At 47.9% G+C, this 17,477-nt stretch overlaps 1 protein-coding gene across 1 annotated transcript in view; it reads left to right on the plus strand.

The window, feature by feature from the left end:
- The first annotated feature begins 949 nt into the window (after positions 1-949).
- Positions 950-17,477, plus strand: part of LOC148523023 (uncharacterized) — a 111,700-nt gene continuing 95,172 nt past the window's right edge. The window contains exon 1 of the mRNA XM_088473295.1: positions 950-1,105. Within this exon, the coding sequence (XP_088329421.1) occupies positions 950-1,105 (156 nt within the window). The remainder of the gene's footprint in view (positions 1,106-17,477) is intronic.

Here is a 17,477-nt window from a genome sequence, read left to right on the forward strand (position 1 = left end):
TTGGATATGCAGTCCAGTAGTTGGCTTCCTAGTCAGGCTTTTGACCCTGCAGTGTTTGCGGCCATGATGTCATCTATGGCATCTGCATTTGCTCCCATGGTGGCGGCATTGGGTCCTAACTATGCAGCTAGTGTGGGAGTAGATCAAGGGCAGCGTTCCATTCCTACTAATCTGGGGCCTGCTGTAAATCAGTTCATGCAGGCTTGCAGGGCTAAGGGTGCTGCTGCGGCTTAGTTGGCTGCTGGTCCGGAGATGTCTGTGGTGCCTACTGCTGTGTCTTCTCTTGCTGTGTTGGCTGAGTCCGGGGTTTTGGCCCTGGGGCCAGCTTTACTGTCTTTTTCAGATGCTGTTGATGGCGGGACTATGGAGCAGGATTACAGCGTCGAGGAGGCGTCATCATCGGCAGCTTCCGGGGGTGACAAGGCAGGGTCGTCAGGTGTGACCTCAGAGGTTTTTTGATGATGATATTGCTGATTCTGCCTCCTCTTTCTCCTCTGTTTCAGACTTGTCATCATCTTCTTCCTCCTTGGCTTCTTCAGCCAGCAGCGCGATGAAGGCGCGGAAGAGGGCTGCTAGATATGCATGACGAGAGGCGGCAAGGCGCGATAAGAGGGCAAAACGGTGGCGTAAGTGGAATAGTTTGCGTAAGTCCAGGTAGCGCCAGTGTCAGCCAGGTCTGGTGTATTGCTACAATACAGCAGTTTTGCGGTGTTAGCGTGCTTATTGCAAGAAGAAAATTAGGAAGGGCAATTACGTGGACTTGTTTATCTTAACTGAGCAAGCCAAAAAGATTTTAAAGCAGCTAAGCTTAAAGGCGGTGTGGGGGTGGAATATTTTCGCTCTTATGATAACTGGCTGGCTGGGTTTTTGCGTATTCGCAGCATGCTACCTGAAACACCGCCCAGGGGAGCACCTGAACGTAATACGGTATATCCACCTGATTCACGGGATGCAGCGTATATCCAGGGGCGATGCCTGGAGGACCTTTGATGGGGAGTTTAGGCGCAAGGAGGACGGATCCAAAAACTTAGATTTCGGGAGCAAGGATTTGGAAGTGTGGCTTGACGTCACTCAACCACCTAAAGGTGGAGTGGAGGAGTCTCGGGCAGGTGGGGATACTAATAAGGGGGGGTCTGGTGCGTGGCACCCAAATTCTGATCCCTTCCCTGGGCGCCGGCAGACTGGCCCCGGGCAGCTTTCCGGGCAGACGCCTGTTAAGGATAAATATTTTGCTTTTAATAATGCCACCTGTTCCCAGGGCCAACGGTGTCGTTTTCGACACCTTTGCTTGCATTGTAATGGATTGCACCCCGCCTCTAATTGCATCCGGTTGTCGGCCCAACAGTGATCCAAGTCAGGAGGAGGAGCTATTCCCAAAGCCGGAGGTAGCGCAGGCGCTAAATAGGGCCCCAACACCTATCCGTTTGGATGCTATGTCCAGGTGGCTAGGGTGGTACCCTTATAGACAGGACGCTGAATTTCGTTTTTCGGGTTCGAGTTGGGTTTTACTTTACCCGTTATAGGCAAAGTTTGAGTCTGTTCCCCTAGGAATTTACAATCCGCTAGAGCCTTCAGGCAAAGATCGAGAAAGAAGTTCAGTTAGGACGGATGGCGGGTCCCTTTGCACATCCTCCAGTGGGGAATCTGATTCTTTCCCCAGTGGGGGTGGTGCCCACGAATACTCCAGGAAAATTTTGGCTGATCCGGCATCTGTGTTATCCATCAGGGTCCTCAGTTAATGACGCTATACCTCCTGAACACTGTTCAGTGAGGTATCAGTCTTTTGATGATGCTTTCAGTATCGTTAGGGCATATGGATGTGGGGCCCTCATGGCTGAGATGGATGTTGAATCAGCCTTTTCGTTTGCTCCCTTTGCGACCAGAATCATTTAGGTTCAGTGTTTTCGCATTGGGGGGGAATACTTCATAGACAAGTGCTTGCCTATGGGGTGTTCGATTTCCTGCGCATTTTTTGAAAGTTTAGCACCTTCCTTCATTGGTGTATGGATTTTTCTTGTGGGGATCATGGGATAGCGTTGACTTCCTCTGCGTGGGGCCTGCTGGTTCAGAGCGTTGTAACGAGCTACTTGGTTCCATGAGAGTGCTGTTTTTTCTTTTTTCTTGTACCAATGGCAGACGAGAAGACAGAGGGTCCCCTCTAGTGTTTGTTGTTTTTTAGGTATCAGGATTGATACCTTGTCCGGCTCCTGTCGTCTTCCACGCGATAAAGTTGACAAATTGCAAAAATCCATTTCAGAGAGTTTGGTTGCGCGTAAAATTTGTCTTCGGCAGGCCCAATCGCTTTTGGGTTGTATGAACTTTGCCTGTAGAGTTATACCAATGGGTATGGCATTTTGCCGAAAGCTAGAGAGGGCCACAGCGGGGGTTTCCAGACCGCACCATTTGATCGGTTTATCATCAAAAATAAAAAGAGACCTGAAAGTTTGGGTTTCCTTTCTGGCGGATTTTAATGGGGTCAGTGTCTGGTATCCCCTCTTGTGGACAATGTGGATTTGCAGCTGTTTACTGACGCAGCAGGATCTTCGGGGTTCGGTTGCTTCCTGAAGGGATCCTGGTGCATCGCAACTTGGCCGGAGGAGTGGGTTCGTACAGCTTTGACAAGGGATATGCTGCTCTTAGAGTTGTTCCCAATAATGGTGGCATTGGAGGTCTGGGGAGAGCACATCTGCAATCGCAGCATTTTGTTCAGATGTGACAATCTGGGCGTGGTGCATGCGATAAATGGTCAGAGAGCAAAGTTTTTGCGTGTGACAGTGGGAAGTTTTTTCCGTGGACAAGGCCTCGGTGGTAAGGGTCAGCATCAATTGATGCTTTCTTTTATTTGGCAGCTGTACATATCTGGCAGGTCAAGAGCAGTAGTCTCACGATATCTGGCAGGTATTTTGTTTTCTCCAAATTGAAGGGAATCCCTGACCTTACAAGGAGTTTTGTCATCACAAAGGCCTTGAAAGGATGGGCGCGCGCTGAGCCAGTTACCCCCGATAAAAGATGGCCCATAGACATCTCCTTGTCACCGTCCATCCTAGGAGCAGTTGCGGACGTGGCGGTTCCAGTTTGGAAACGCTTTTGTTTGAGTTAGCTTTCTCCATGGCTTTTCATGGTGCTTTCCGGGTGTCAGAATTAGTTGCTCCCTCCAAATGGAGGGATTCAACTATGCTTCGTTCGGATATGAAGGTGAGTGAGAGCATTGTTCTAAGACTGATCAGCTAGGCAGGGGTTGCTGGATAACATTGGTCCCCACTGCGGATGGTCAAATTTGTCCGGTCGGCTTGGCCACTCGTTATGCATCGGTTAGACCTTCAGCGGAGGGCTCATGGCTGATGCATTGCGATGGGCTTCCACTGACAGAATTTCAGTTTAGCTGGATGCTGCGGCGATGTCTTTGCAGCGTGGGCCTCTCACCAGGGGAATTCGGCATGCAGTCATTTCGAATCGGTGCTGCCGCTTCCGCCGCCACTGCGGGATTTCCAGAGTCACAGATTCAGGCTTTGGGCAGGTGGAAATCATCCAGTGATAAGTGTTACATTCGGCCAAATCGTTGAGGTTTAATGTTGGGCATGCATGTTAATTATGGTTTGTTATGTGTTAACTAAATGTCATTGGTCCTGGTCTTGTCTGTTCTTCCCCTGTCTTTCCTACTCGGGGATTAGCTACTCACCATTGATTTCAGTGGGAGTCTGGAGAGTTTTGACGATTTTTTTTACCTGATCTGACAGACTTAATTCGGCTATTGGATTCACTATGATAATTATATGTCCCTCAGCAGGTTTTACGTTTTCTCTCCGGTCAAGTTCATTTGTGTTATCCTTAACCCCCCCCCTGCCATTTTATTGTTTTAACTTATCCTCTTGTATCTTCATGTCACTTCAGATTGGCACAGAAGCTTGTTGATCTTTAAAGATTCAGAACTAAATTTTTCTTTTTGGCAGATCCTCACTAGTATGTTCCCCGTTAGATATACATTATTAAATATGCTAAGATTTTTACAAAAACTTTAATCTTTTCATTGTTTTTCCCTCATTTATAGGAATGGCTAGTGATGATTGTACTGTATGGATAGTTGGCCATTCATTTGTTTTTGGGCAGCTCAGTTCATGACCGCGCAGGAGGCACCATTGTTTCCGGGATCTAGTGGAGTTAGATGGCTAGGGATCAGAGGTATGTTGAGGGAGAGCCTTAAGCCTACACTCTTGCAGCAGGTTCAGCAGTATGGCTTGCCGAGAGTCTTGGTGATACATCTAGGCGGGAATGTTCAGGGCAAGGGACATCTCTGGAGTTAAGGCATGCGGTGGTGGATGCGGTGGTGGATGATTTGGGTCAGATTATGATGGCTTGGCCATCTTGCAAAATAGTCTGGGCTTTCATGGTCCCTAGATTGTTGGCGTGGTGTGGTTAACGGCAGAGCCATTGATAAAGCTCAGAAAAAAGTGATCTTGGCTGTTTCAAAATATGTGATGAGAAATGGCGGGGCGGTGGTCAGACATACTAGGATTAAATTTAGGTATACTTACCTTTTTCGGTCTGACGGGGTACACTTAGCTAAGGAAGGTTTGGTTCTTTTTCTTGAGGATCTGTTTGAGGTTGTAGTTTCTGTGCATTAGTTCTATGTTGGCAGTGCAAGGTGTCTGTTAGCAGAACCTTGCTTTTGGCGGGAAAGAACGGCAGGTTACCTATTAGCACTGTGAATATTGGTTTACTTTTTGTTTCGCTCACCTTCGTTGACTGTTAAAGTCTGCTGGACCACCCAGCCGGGGGCAGCATCATCACCTTTCCGGGTGGGTAGTCAAGGTAGAAGGCTTGAGCGCATTGTGTTGTGGTTAGAGTGTTTATAGTGTTAGGCTTGGGCTGTTGATAGCCGTTTTTTCTTTGCCACCATATTTAAATTAATTTAATTAATTTTAGTAATTAATTCATTATCTGTTAATTAAATAAAATAGCTAACAATTCTGCCAAATACAAGTCTCTGTGTCTTTATTTCAATTGAGTATGTTTTATTGTCAATGATTCACGCACTGGTCAATCCTCAGACGATGGGAGGTTTAGCTAATAGTGGTATCAGCCCTTCCCCTGGTGTACAGCTGTGTATCTGTGACTATATACTAATGCTGGTATCAGCCCTTCCCCTGGTGTACAGCTGTGTGTCTGTGACAATATGCTAATGCTGGTATCAGCCCTTCCCCTGGTGTACAGCCGTGTGTCTGTAACTATATGCTAATGCTGGTATCAGCCCTTCCCCTTGTGTACAGCAGTGTGTCTGTGACTATATACTAATGCTGGTATCAGCCCTTCCCCTGGTGTACAGCTGTGTGTATGTGCATATATATGCTAATGCTGGTATCAGCCCTTCCCCTGGTGTACAGCCGTGTGTCTGTAACTATATGCTAATGCTGGTATCAGCCCTTCCCCTGGTGTACAGCTGTGTATCTGTGACTATATACTAATGCTGGTATCAGCCCTTCCCCTGGTGTACAGCTGTGTGTATGTGACTATATGCTAATGCTGGTATCAGCCCTTCCCCTGTTGTACTTCTGTATTTATGTGACTATATGCTAATGCTGGAATCATACCTTCCCCTGGTGTACAGCCGTGTGTCTGTGACTATATGCTAATGCTGGTATCAGCCCTTCTCCAGGTGTACAGCTGTGTGTCTGTTACTATATGCTAATGCTGTTATTAGCCCTCCCCCTGGTGTACAGCCGTGTTTCTGTGACTATATACTAATGCTGGTATCAGCCCTTCCCCTGGTGTACAGCTATGTGTATGTGACTATATGCTAATGCTGGTTTCAGCCCTTCCTCTGGTGTACAGTTGTGTGTATGTGACTATATGCTAATGCTGGTATCAGCCCTTCCCCTGTTGTACTTCTGTATTTATGTGACTATATGCTAATGCTGATATGAGACCTTCCCCTGCTGTACAGCTGTGTGTCTGTGACTATATACTAATGCTGGTATCAGCCCTTCCCCTAATGTACAGCCGTGTGTCTGTGACTATATGCTAATGCTGGTATCAGCCCTTCCCCTGTTGTACTTCTGTATTTATGTGACTATATGCTAATGCTGTTATCATACCTTCCCCTGGTGTACAGCTGTGTGTTTGTGACTATATACTAATGCTGGTATCAGCCCTTCCCCTAATGTACAGCCGTGTGTCTGTGACTATATGCTAATGCTGGTATCAGCCCTTCTCCAGGAGGGATCTCCGTCGTGCGCATGCACCAGACGCGACGAGCGAAGGAAAGTCCTTCGCTCGTTGTGTCCGATCAAAGGGGGCGTGCTGTCAATGTTGATTGACAGCACGCCCCCTTTGGTGGGCGTTCCGGGGGCGTGCCTCCCTGACGGGGGCGTTCCCACGGGAACGCCTCCCATCAGAAGCCGGCCCTCTGACATCACTAGTGATGTCAGTGGGAGTGATTTTGTCTCTGATAGAGCCAAAATCACACCGGAGTTTGCGGTTGAAAACCTCAACCGCAGGCTCCGGCTCGCAATTTCGATTGTCGCGATGGTCTCGACCATCGCGGCCATCATAAATCACGCTCGTATAGCCTGTTGGTGGTGACCCACAGCTATACGAGCGTCCAGGAGGACTCTCCATGAAAATGGAGCCCGGCCCTCATTCAGAGCGTGCGCTCTGCTCAGAGCGTACGGCTCTGAATGAGGGCCTATATACTAATGCTGGTATTAGCCCTTCCCCTGGTGTACTGCTGTGTGTTTGTGACTATATACTAATGCTGGTATTAGCCCTTCCCCTGGTGTACAGCTGTGTGTCTGTGACTATATACTAATGCTGGTATCAGCCCTTCCCCTGGTGTACAGCTGTGTTTCTGTGACTATATGCTAATGATGGTATCAGCCCTTCCCCTAGTGTACAGCCGTGTGCATGTGACTATATACTAATGATGGTATTTGCCCTTCCCCTGGTGTACAGCTGTGTGTCTGTGACTATATGCTAATGCTGGTATCAGCCCTTCCCCTTGTGAACAGCAGTGTATCTGTGACTATATGCTAATGCTGGTACCAGCCCTTCCCATGGTGTACAGCTGTGTGTATGTGACTATATGCTAATGCTGGTATCAGCCCTTCCCCTAATGTACAGCCGTGTGTCTGTGACTATATGCTAATGCTGGTATCAGCCTTTCCCCTGGTGTACAGCTGTGTGTCTGTGACTATATGCTAATGCTGGTATTAGCCCTTCCCCTGGTGTAAAGCCGTTTGTCTGTGACTATATGCTAATGTTGGTATCAGCCCTTCCCCCGGTGTACAGCTGTGTGTCTGAGACTATATGCTAATGCTGGTATTAGCCCTTCCCTGGTGTATAGCCATGGAACTGTGACTATATTCTAATTCTGGTATCAGCCCTTCCCCTGGTGTACAGCTATGTGTATGTGACTATATGCTAATGCTGGTATCAGCCCTTCCCCTGAAGTACAGATGTGTGTCTGTGACTATATGCTAATGCTGGTATCAGCCCTCTCCCCTGATGTACAGATGTTTGTCTGTGACTAAATACTAAGGCTGGTATCAGCCCTTCCCCTGGTGTACAGCTGTGTGTCTGTGACTATATACTAATACTGGTATCAGCCCTTCCCCCTGTGTACAGCTGTGTGTCTGTGACTATATACTAATGCTGGTATCAGCGCTTCCCCTGGTGTACAGCAGTGTGTCTGTGACTATATACTAATGCTGGTATCAGCCCTTCCCCTGGTGTACAGCTGTGTATCTGTGACTATATACTAATGCTGGTATCAGCCCTTCCCCTTGTGTACAGCCGTGTGTATGTGACTATATATTAATGCTGGTATCAGCCCTTCCTCTGGTGTCCCGCCATGTGTATGTGACTTTATGCTAATGCTGGTATCAGCCCTTCCCCTTGTGTATAGCAGTGTGTCTGTGACTATATACTAATGCTGGTATCAGCCCTTTCCCTGGTGTACAGCCGTGTGTATGTGACTATATACTAATGCTGGTATCAGCCCTTCCCCTGGTGTACAGCCGTGTGTATGTGACTATATGCTAATACTGGTATCAGCCCTTCCCCTGGTGTACAGCAGTGTACAGCCATATGTCTATAACTATATGCTAATGCTGGTATCAGCCCTTCCTCTGGTGTAAAGCTGTGTATCTGTGACTATATACTAATGCTGGTATCAGCCCTTCCCCTGGTGTACACCTGTGAGTATGTGTCTACATGCTAAAGCTATTTTCAGCCCTTCCCCTGGTGTACAACTGTGTGTATGTGACTATATGCTAATCCTGGTATCAGCCCTTCCCCTGTTGTACTTCTGTATTTATGTGACAATATGCTAATGCTGGTATCAGCCCTTCCCCTGGTGTACAGCCGTGTGTATGTGACTATATACTAATTCTGGTATTAGCCCTTCCCCTGTGTACAGCTGTGTGTCTGTGACTATATGCTAATGCTGATATCAGCCCTTCCCCTGGTGTACAGCAGTGTGTCTGTGAGTATATGCTAATGCTGGTATTAGCCCTTCCCCTGGTGCACAGCTGTGTGTATGTGACTATATGCTAATGCTGGTATCAGCCCTTCCCCTAATGTACAGCCGTGTGTCTGTTACTATATGCTAATGCTGGTATAAGCCATTCCCCTGATGTACAGCTGTGTGTCTGTGACTATTTGCTAATGCTGGTATTAGCCCTTCCCCTAGTGTACAGCCATGTGTTTGTGACTATATACTAATTCTGGTATCAGCCCTTCCCCTGGTGTACAGCTATGTGTATGTGACTATATGCTAATGCTAGTATCAGCCCTTCCCCAAATGTACAGATGTGTGTCTGTGACTATATGCTAATGATGGTATCAGCCCTTCCCCGAAAGGTACAGATGTGTGTCTGTGACTATATACTAATGCTGGTATCAGCCCTTCCCCTGGTGTACAGCAGTGTGTCTGTGACTATATACTAATGCTGGTATCAGCCCTTCCCCTGGTGTACAGCAGTGTATCTGTGACTATATAGTAATGCTGGTATCAGACCTTCCCCTGGTGTACAGCTGTGTGTATGTGACTATATGCTAATGCTGGTATCAGCCCTTCCCCTGTTGTACTTCTGTATTTATGTGACTATATGCTAATGCTGGTATCATACCTTCCCCTGGTGTACAGCTGTGTGTTTGTGACTATATACTAATGCTGGTATCAGCCCTTCCCCTAATGTACAGCCGTGTGTCTGTGACTATATGCTAATGCTGGTATCAGCCCTCCCCCTGGTGTACAGCCATGTTTCTGTGACTATATACTAATGCTGGTATCAGCCCTTCCCCTGGTGTACAGCTATGTGTATGTGACTATATGCTAATGCTGGTTTCAGCCCTTCCCCTGGTGTACAACTGTGTGTATGTGACTATATGCTAATCCTGGTATCAGCCCTTCCTCTAGTGTACACCTGTGTGTATGTGACTATATGCTAATGCTGGTATCAGCCCTTCCCCTGTTGTACTTCTGTATTTATGTGACTATATGCTAATGCTGGTATCATACCTTCCCCTGGTGTACAGCTGTGTGTTTGTGACTATATACTAATGCTGGTATCAGCCCTTCCCCTAATGTACAGCCGTGTGTCTGTGACTATATGCTAATGCTGGTATCAGCCCTTCTCCTGGTGTACAGCCATGTGTTGGTGACTATATGCTAATGCTGGTATCAGCCCTTCCCCTGGTGTACAGCTGAGTGTCTGTGACTATATTCTAATGCTGGTATCAGCCCTTCTCCCGGTGTACAGCTGTGTGTCTGTGACTATATGCTAATGCTGGTATCAGCCCTTTCCTTGGTGTACAGCTGTGTGTATGTGACTATATGCTAATGCTGGTATCAGCCCTTCCCCTGGTGTACAGCTGTGTGTCTGTGACTATATGCTAATGCTGGTATCAGCCCTTCCCCTGGTGTATAGCTGCGTGTATGTGACTATATGCTAATGCTGATATCAGCCCTTCCCCTGGTGTACAGCTGTGTGTATGTGACTATATGCTAATGCTGGAAACAGCCCTTCCCCTTGTGTACAGCTGTGTGTCTGTGACTATATATTAATGCTGGTATCAGCCCTTCCCCCGGTGTACAGCTGTGTGTCTGTGACTATATACTAATGCTGGTATCAGCCCTTTCCCTGGTGTACAGCCATGTGTATGTGACTTTATACTAATGCTGGTAGCAGCCCTTCCCCTGGTGTAAAGCCGAGTGTCTGTGACTGTATGCTAATGCTGTTATCAGCCCTTCCCCTGGTGTACAGCTATGTGTATGTGACTATATGCTAATTCTGGTATCAGCTCATCCCCTGGTGTACAGCCGTGTGTCTGTGACTATATGCTAATGCTGGTATCAGCCCTTCCCCTGGTTTACAGCCATGTGTATGTGACTATATGCTAATGCTGGTATCAGCCCTTCCCCTTGTGTACAGCCATGTGTCTGTTACTATATACTAATTCTGGTATCAGCCCTTTCCCTGGTGTACAGTCGTGTGTATGTGACTATATACTAATGCTGGTATCAGCACTTCCCCTGGTGTACAGCCGTGTGTATGTGACTGTATGCTAATGCTGTTATCAGCCCTTCCCCTGGTGTACAGCCGTGTGTCTGTGACTGTATGCTAATGCTGTTATCAGCCCTTCCCCTGGTGTACAGCCGTGTCTCTGTGACTTTATGCTAATGCTGGTATCAGCCCTTCCCCTGGTGTATAGCCGTGTGTCTGTGACTATATACTAATGCTGGTATCAGCCCTTCCCCTGGTGTACAGCAAAGTGTCTGTGACTATATGCTAATGATGTTATCAGCCCTTCCCCTGGTGTACAGCTGTGTGTCTGTGACTAGGTGCTAATGCTGGTATCAGCCCTTCCCCTGGTGTACAGCCGTGTGTATGTGACTATAAGCTAATGCAGGTATCAGCCCTTCCCCTAGTGTACAGCTGTGTGACTGTGACTATATGCTAATGCTGGTATCAGCCCTTCTCCTTGTGTACAGCCATGTGACTGTGACTATATGCTAAAGCTGGTATCAGCCCTTCCCCTGGTGTACAGCTATGTGACTGTGACTATATGCTAATGCTGGTATCAGCCCTTCCCCTGGTGTACAGCTGTGTGTATGTGACCATATTGTAATGCTGGTATCAGCCCTTCTCCTGGTGTACAGCTGTGTGTCTTTGACCAAATTGTAATGCTGGTATCAGCCCTTCTCCTGGTGTACAGCCGTGTGTCTGTGACTATATGCTAATGCTGGTATCAGCCCTTCCCCTGGTGTACAGCCATGTGACTGTGACTATATGCTAATGCTGGTATCAGCCCTTCCCCTGGTGTACAGCTGTGTGTATGTGACCATATTGTAATGCTGGTATCAGCCCTTCTCCTGGTGTACAGCTGTGTGTCTGTGACTATATACTAATGCTGGTATCAGCCCTTCCCCTGGTGTACAGCCGTGTGTCTGTGACTATATGCTAATGCTGGTATCGGCCCTTCCCCTGGTGTAGAGCTGTGTGTCTGTGACTATATGCTAATGCTGGTATTAGTCCTTCCCCTGGTGTACAGCCATGTGTCTGTGACTATATACTAATGCAGGTATCAGCCCTTCCCCTGGTGTACATCTGTGTGTCTGTGACTATATACTAATGCTGGAATCAGCCCTTCCCCTGGTGTACAGCCGTGTGTCTGTGACTATATGCTAATGCTGGTATCAGCCGTTCCCCTGGTGTAGAGCTGTGTGTCTGTGACTATATACTAATGATGTTATCAGCCCTTCTCCTGGTGTACAGCTGTGTGTCTGTGACTATAAGCTAATGCTGGTATCATCCCTTCCCTTGGTGTACAGCCGTGTGATTATATGCTAATGCTGGTTTCAGCCCTTCCCCTGGTGTACATCCTTGTGTCTGTGACTATATGCTAATGCTGGTATCAGCCCTTCCCCTGGTGTACAGCCGTGTGTCTGTGACTATATGCTAATGCTGGTATCAGCCCTTCCCCTGGTGTACTGCTGTGTGTCTTTGACCATATTATAATGCTGGTATCAGCCCTTCTCCTGGTGTACAGCCATGTGTCTGTGACTTTATGCTATTGCTGGTATCAGCCCTTCCCCTGGTGTACAGCCGTGTGTATGTGACCATATTGTAATGCTGGTATCAGCCCTTCTCCTGGTGTACAGCCGTGTGTCTGTGACTATATGCTAATGCTGGTATCAGCCCTTCCCCTGGTGTACAGCCGTGTGTCTGTGACTATATGCTAATGCTGGTATCAGCCCTTCCCCTGGTGTACAGCTGTGTGTATGTGACCATATTGTAATTCTGGTATCAGCCCTAACCCTGGTGTAAAGCTGTGTGTATGTGACTATATGCTAATGCTGGTATCAGCCCTTCCCCTGGTGTACAGCTGTGTGTCTGTGACTATATGCTAATGCTGGTATCAGCCCTTCCCCTGGTGTACAGCTGTGTGTCTGTGACTATATGCTAATGCTGATATCAGCCCTTCCCCTGGTGTACAGCTGTGTGTCTGTGACTATATGCTAATGCTGAAAATAGCCCTTCCCCTGGTGTACAGCAGTGTGTCTGTGACTTTATGCTAATGCAGGTATCAGCTCTTCCCCCGGTGTACAGCTGTGTGTCTGTGACTATATGCTAATGCAGGTATCAGCTCTTCCCCTGGTGTACAGCTGTGTGTCTGTGACTTTATGCTAATGCTGGTTTCAGCCCTTCCCCTGGTGTACAGCCGTGTGTATGTGACTATATGCTAATGCAGGTATCAGCCCTTCCCCTGGTGTACAGCTGTGTGTCTGTGACTATATGCTAATGCTGGTATCAGCCCTTCTCCTGGTGTACAGCTGTGTGTCTGTGACTATAAGCTAATGCTGGTATCATCCCTTCCCTTGGTGTACAGCCGTGTGTCTGTGACTATATGCTAATGCTGGTATCAGCCCTTCCCCTGGTGTACAGCTGTGTGTATGTGACCACATTGTAATTCTGGTATCAGCCCTAACCCTGGTGTAAAGCTGTGTGTATGTGACTATATGCTAATGCTGGTATCAACCCTTCCCCTGGTGTACAGCTGTGTGTCTGTGACTATATGCTAATGCTGGTATCAGCCCTTCCCCTGGTGTACAGCTGTGTGTCTGTGACTATATGCTAATGCTGATATCAGCCCTTCCCCTGGTGTACAGCTGTGTGTCTGTGACTATATGCTAATGCTGGAAACAGCCCTTCCCCTGGTGTACAGCTGTGTGTCTGTGACTATATGCTAATGCAGGTATCAGTTCTTCCCCTGGTGTACAGCTGTGTGTCTGTGACTTTATGCTAATGCTGGTATCAGCCCTTCCCCTGGTGTACAGCCGTGTGTATGTGACTATATGCTAATGCAGGTATCAGCCCTTCCCCTGGTGTACAGCTGTGTGTCTGTGACTATATGCTAATGCTGGTATCAGCCCTTCTCCTGGTGTACTGCTGTGTGTCTGTGACTATAAGCTAATGCTGGTATCATCCCTTCCCTTGGTGTACAGCCGTGTGACTATATGCTAATGCTGGTTTCAGCCCTTCCCCTGGTGTACATCCGTGTGTCTGTGACTATATGCTAATGCTGGTATCAGCCCTTCCCCTGGTGTACAGCCGTGTGTCTGTGACTATATGCTAATGCTGGTATCAGCCCTTCCCCTGGTGTACAGCAGTGTGTCTGTGACTAAATGCAAATGGTGGATTCAGCCCTTCCCCTGGTGTACAGCCATGTGTCTGTGACTATATGCTAATGCTGGCATCAGACCTTCCCCTGTGTACAGCCTTGTGTATGTGACTATATCCTAATACTGGTATCAGCCCTTCCCCTGGTGTACAGCAGTGTGTCTGTGACTACATGTTAATGCTGGTACCAGCCCTTCCCCTTGTGTACAGCCGTGTGTCTGTGACTATATGCCAATGCTAGTATCAGCCCTTCCCCTGTGCACAGCCGTGTGTATGTGACTATATACAAATGCTGGTAGCAGCCCTTCCCCTGGTGTACAGCCGTGTGTCTGTGACTATATGCTAATGCTGGCATCAGACCTTCCCCTGTGTACAGCCTTGTGTATGTGACTATATCCTAATACTGGTATCAGCCCTTCCACTAGGGTACAGCCATGTGACTGTGACTATATGCTAATGCTGGTATCAGCCCTTCCCCTGGTGTACAGCCGTGTGTTTGTGACTATATGCTAATGCTGGTATCAGCTCTTCCCCTGGTGTACAGCTGTGTGTATGTGACCATATTGTAATGCTGGTATCAGCCCTTCTCCTGGTGTACAGCCGTGTGTATGTGACTATATGCTAATGCAGGTATCAGCCCTTCCCCTGGTGTACAGCTGTGTGTCTGTGACTATATGCTAATGCTGGTATCAGCCCTTCTCCTGGTGTACTGCTGTGTGTCTGTGACTATAAGCTAATGCTGGTATCATCCCTTCCCTTGGTGTACAGCCGTGTGACTATATGCTAATGCTGGTTTCAGCCCTTCCCCTGGTGTACATCCGTGTGTCTGTGACTATATGCTAATGCTGGTATCAGCCCTTCCCCTGGTGTACAGCCGTGTGTCTGTGACTATATGCTAATGCTGGTATCAGCCCTTCACCTGGTGTACAGCCGTGTGTCTGTGACTATATGCTAATGCTGGTATCAGCCCTTCCCCTGGTGTACAGCAGTGTGTCTGTGACTAAATGCAAATGGTGTATTCAGCCCTTCCCCTGGTGTACAGCCATGTGTCTGTGACTATATGCTAATGCTGGCATCAGACCTTCCCCTGTGTACAGCCTTGTGTATGTGACTATATCCTAATACTGGTATCAGCCCTTCCCCTGGTGTACAGCAGTGTGTCTGTGACTACATGTTAATGCTGGTACCAGCCCTTCCCCTTGTGTACAGCCGTGTGTCTGTGACTATATGCCAATGCTAGTATCAGCCCTTCCCCTGTGCACAGCCGTGTGTATGTGACTATATACAAATGCTGGTAGCAGCCCTTCCCCTGGTGTACAGCCGTGTGTCTGTGACTATATGCTAATGCTGGCATCAGACCTTCCCCTGTGTACAGCCTTATGTATGTGACTATATCCTAATACTGGTATCAGCCCTTCCCCTGGTGTACAGCCATGTGACTGTGACTATATGCTAATGCTGGTATCAGCCCTTCCCCTGGTGTACAGCCGTGTGTCTGTGACTATATGCTAATGCTGGTATCAGCCCTTCCCCTGGTGTACAGCTGTGTGTATGTGACCATATTGTAATGCTGGTATCAGCCCTTCTCCTGGTGTACAGCTGTGTGTCTGTGACTATATACTAATGCTGGTATCAGCCCTTCCCCTGGTGTACAGCTGTGTGTCTGTGACTATATGCTAATGCTGGTATCGGCCCTTCCCCTGGTGTAGAGCTGTGTGTCTGTGACTATATGCTAATGCTGGTATCAGTCCTTCCCCTGGTGTACAGCCATGTTTCTGTGACTATATACTAATGCAGGTATCAGCCCTTCCCCTGGTGTACAGCTGTGTGTCTGTGACTATATGCTAATGCTGGTATCAGCTGTTCCCCTGGTGTAGAGCTGTGTGTCTGTGACTATATACTAATGCTAGTATCAGCCCTTCCCCTGGTGTACAGCTGTGTGTCTGTGTCTATATGCTAATGATGTTATCAGCCCTTCTCCTTGTGTACAGCTGTGTGTCTGTGACTATAAGCTAATGCTGGTATCATCCCTTCCCTTGGTGTACAGCCGTGTGACTATATGCTAATGCTGGTTTCAGCCCTTCCCCTGGTGTACATCCTTGTGTCTGTGACTATATGCTAATGCTGGTATCAGCCCTTCCCCTGGTGTACAGCCATGTGTCTGTGACTATGTGCTAATGCTGGTTTCAGCCCTTCCCCTGGTGTACAGCTGTGTGTCTTTGACCATATTATAATGCTGGTATCAGCCCTTCTCCTGGTGTACAGCCGTGTGTCTGTGACTATATGCTATTGCTGGTATCAGCCCTTCCCCTGGTGTACAGCCGTGTGTCTGTGACTATATGCTAATGCTGGTATCAGCCCTTCCCCTGGTGTACAGCTGTGTGTATGTGACTATATCCTAATACTGGTATCAGCCCTTCCCCTGGTGTACAGCAGTGTGTCTGTGACTACATGTTAATGCTGGTACCAGCCCTTCCCCTTGTGTACAGCCGTGTGTCTGTGACAATATGCCAATGCTAGTATCAGCCCTTCCCCTGTGCACAGCCGTGTGTATGTGACTATATACAAATGCTGGTAGCAGCCCTTCCCCTGGTGTACAGCCGTGTGTCTGTGACTATATGCTAATGCTGGCATCAGACCTTCCCCTGTGTACAGCCTTGTGTATGTGACTATATCCTAATACTGGTATCAGCCCTTCCCCTGGTGTACAGCAGTGTGTCTGTGACTTTATGCTAATGCTGGTATCAGCCCTTCCCCTGGTGTACAGCCATGTGTCTATAACTATATGCTAATGCTGGTATCAGCCCTACCTCTGGTGTAAAGCTGTGTATCTGTGACTATATACTAATGCTGGTATCAGCCCTTCCCCTGGTGTACAGCTGTGAGTATGTATCTATATGCTAAAGCTATTTTCAGCCCTTCCCCTGGTGTACAGCTGTGTGTATGTGACTATATGCTAATCCTGTTATCAGCCCTTCCCCTGTTGTACTTCTGTATTTATGTGACAATATGCTAATGCTGGTATCAGCCCTTCCCCTGGTGTACAGCAGTGTGTCTGTGAGTATATGCTTATGCTGGTATTAGCCCTTCCCCTGGTGCACAGCTGTGTGTATGTGACTATATGCTAATGGTGGTATCAGCCTTTCCCCTGATGTACAGCTGTGTGTCTGTGACTATTTGCTAATGCTGGTATTAGCCCTTCCCCTAGTGTACAGCCATGTGTTTGTGACTATATACTTATTCTGGTATCAGCCCTTCCCCTGGTGTACAGCTATGTGTATGTGACTATATGCTAATGCTGGTATCAGCCCTTCCCCTGATGTACAGCTGTGTGTCTGTGACTATATGCTAATGATGTTATCAGCCCTTCTCCTGGTGTACAGCTGTGTGTCTGTGACTATAAGCTAATGCTGGTATCATCCCTTCCCTTGGTGTACAGCCGTGTGACTATATGCTAATGCTGGTTTCAGCCCTTCCCCTGGTGTACATCCTTGTGTCTGTGACTATATGCTAATGCTGGTATCAGCCCTTCCCCTGGTGTACAGCCGTGTGTCTGTGACTATATGCTAATGCTGGTATCAGCCCTTCCCCTGGTGTACAGCTGTGTGTCTTTGACCATATTATAATGCTGGTATCAGCCCTTCTCCTGGTGTACAGCCGTGTGTCTGTGACTATATGCTAATGCTGTTATCAGCCCTTCCCCTGGTGTACAGCAGTGTGTCTGTGACTAAATGCAAATGGTGGATTCAGCCCTTCCCCTGGTGTACAGCCATGTGTCTGTGACTATATGCTAATGCT

This window comes from Taudactylus pleione, unplaced genomic scaffold (assembly GCF_031769625.1).
Source record: "Taudactylus pleione unplaced genomic scaffold, aTauple2 ptg000134l, whole genome shotgun sequence".
NCBI lineage: Eukaryota > Metazoa > Chordata > Amphibia > Anura > Myobatrachidae > Taudactylus > Taudactylus pleione.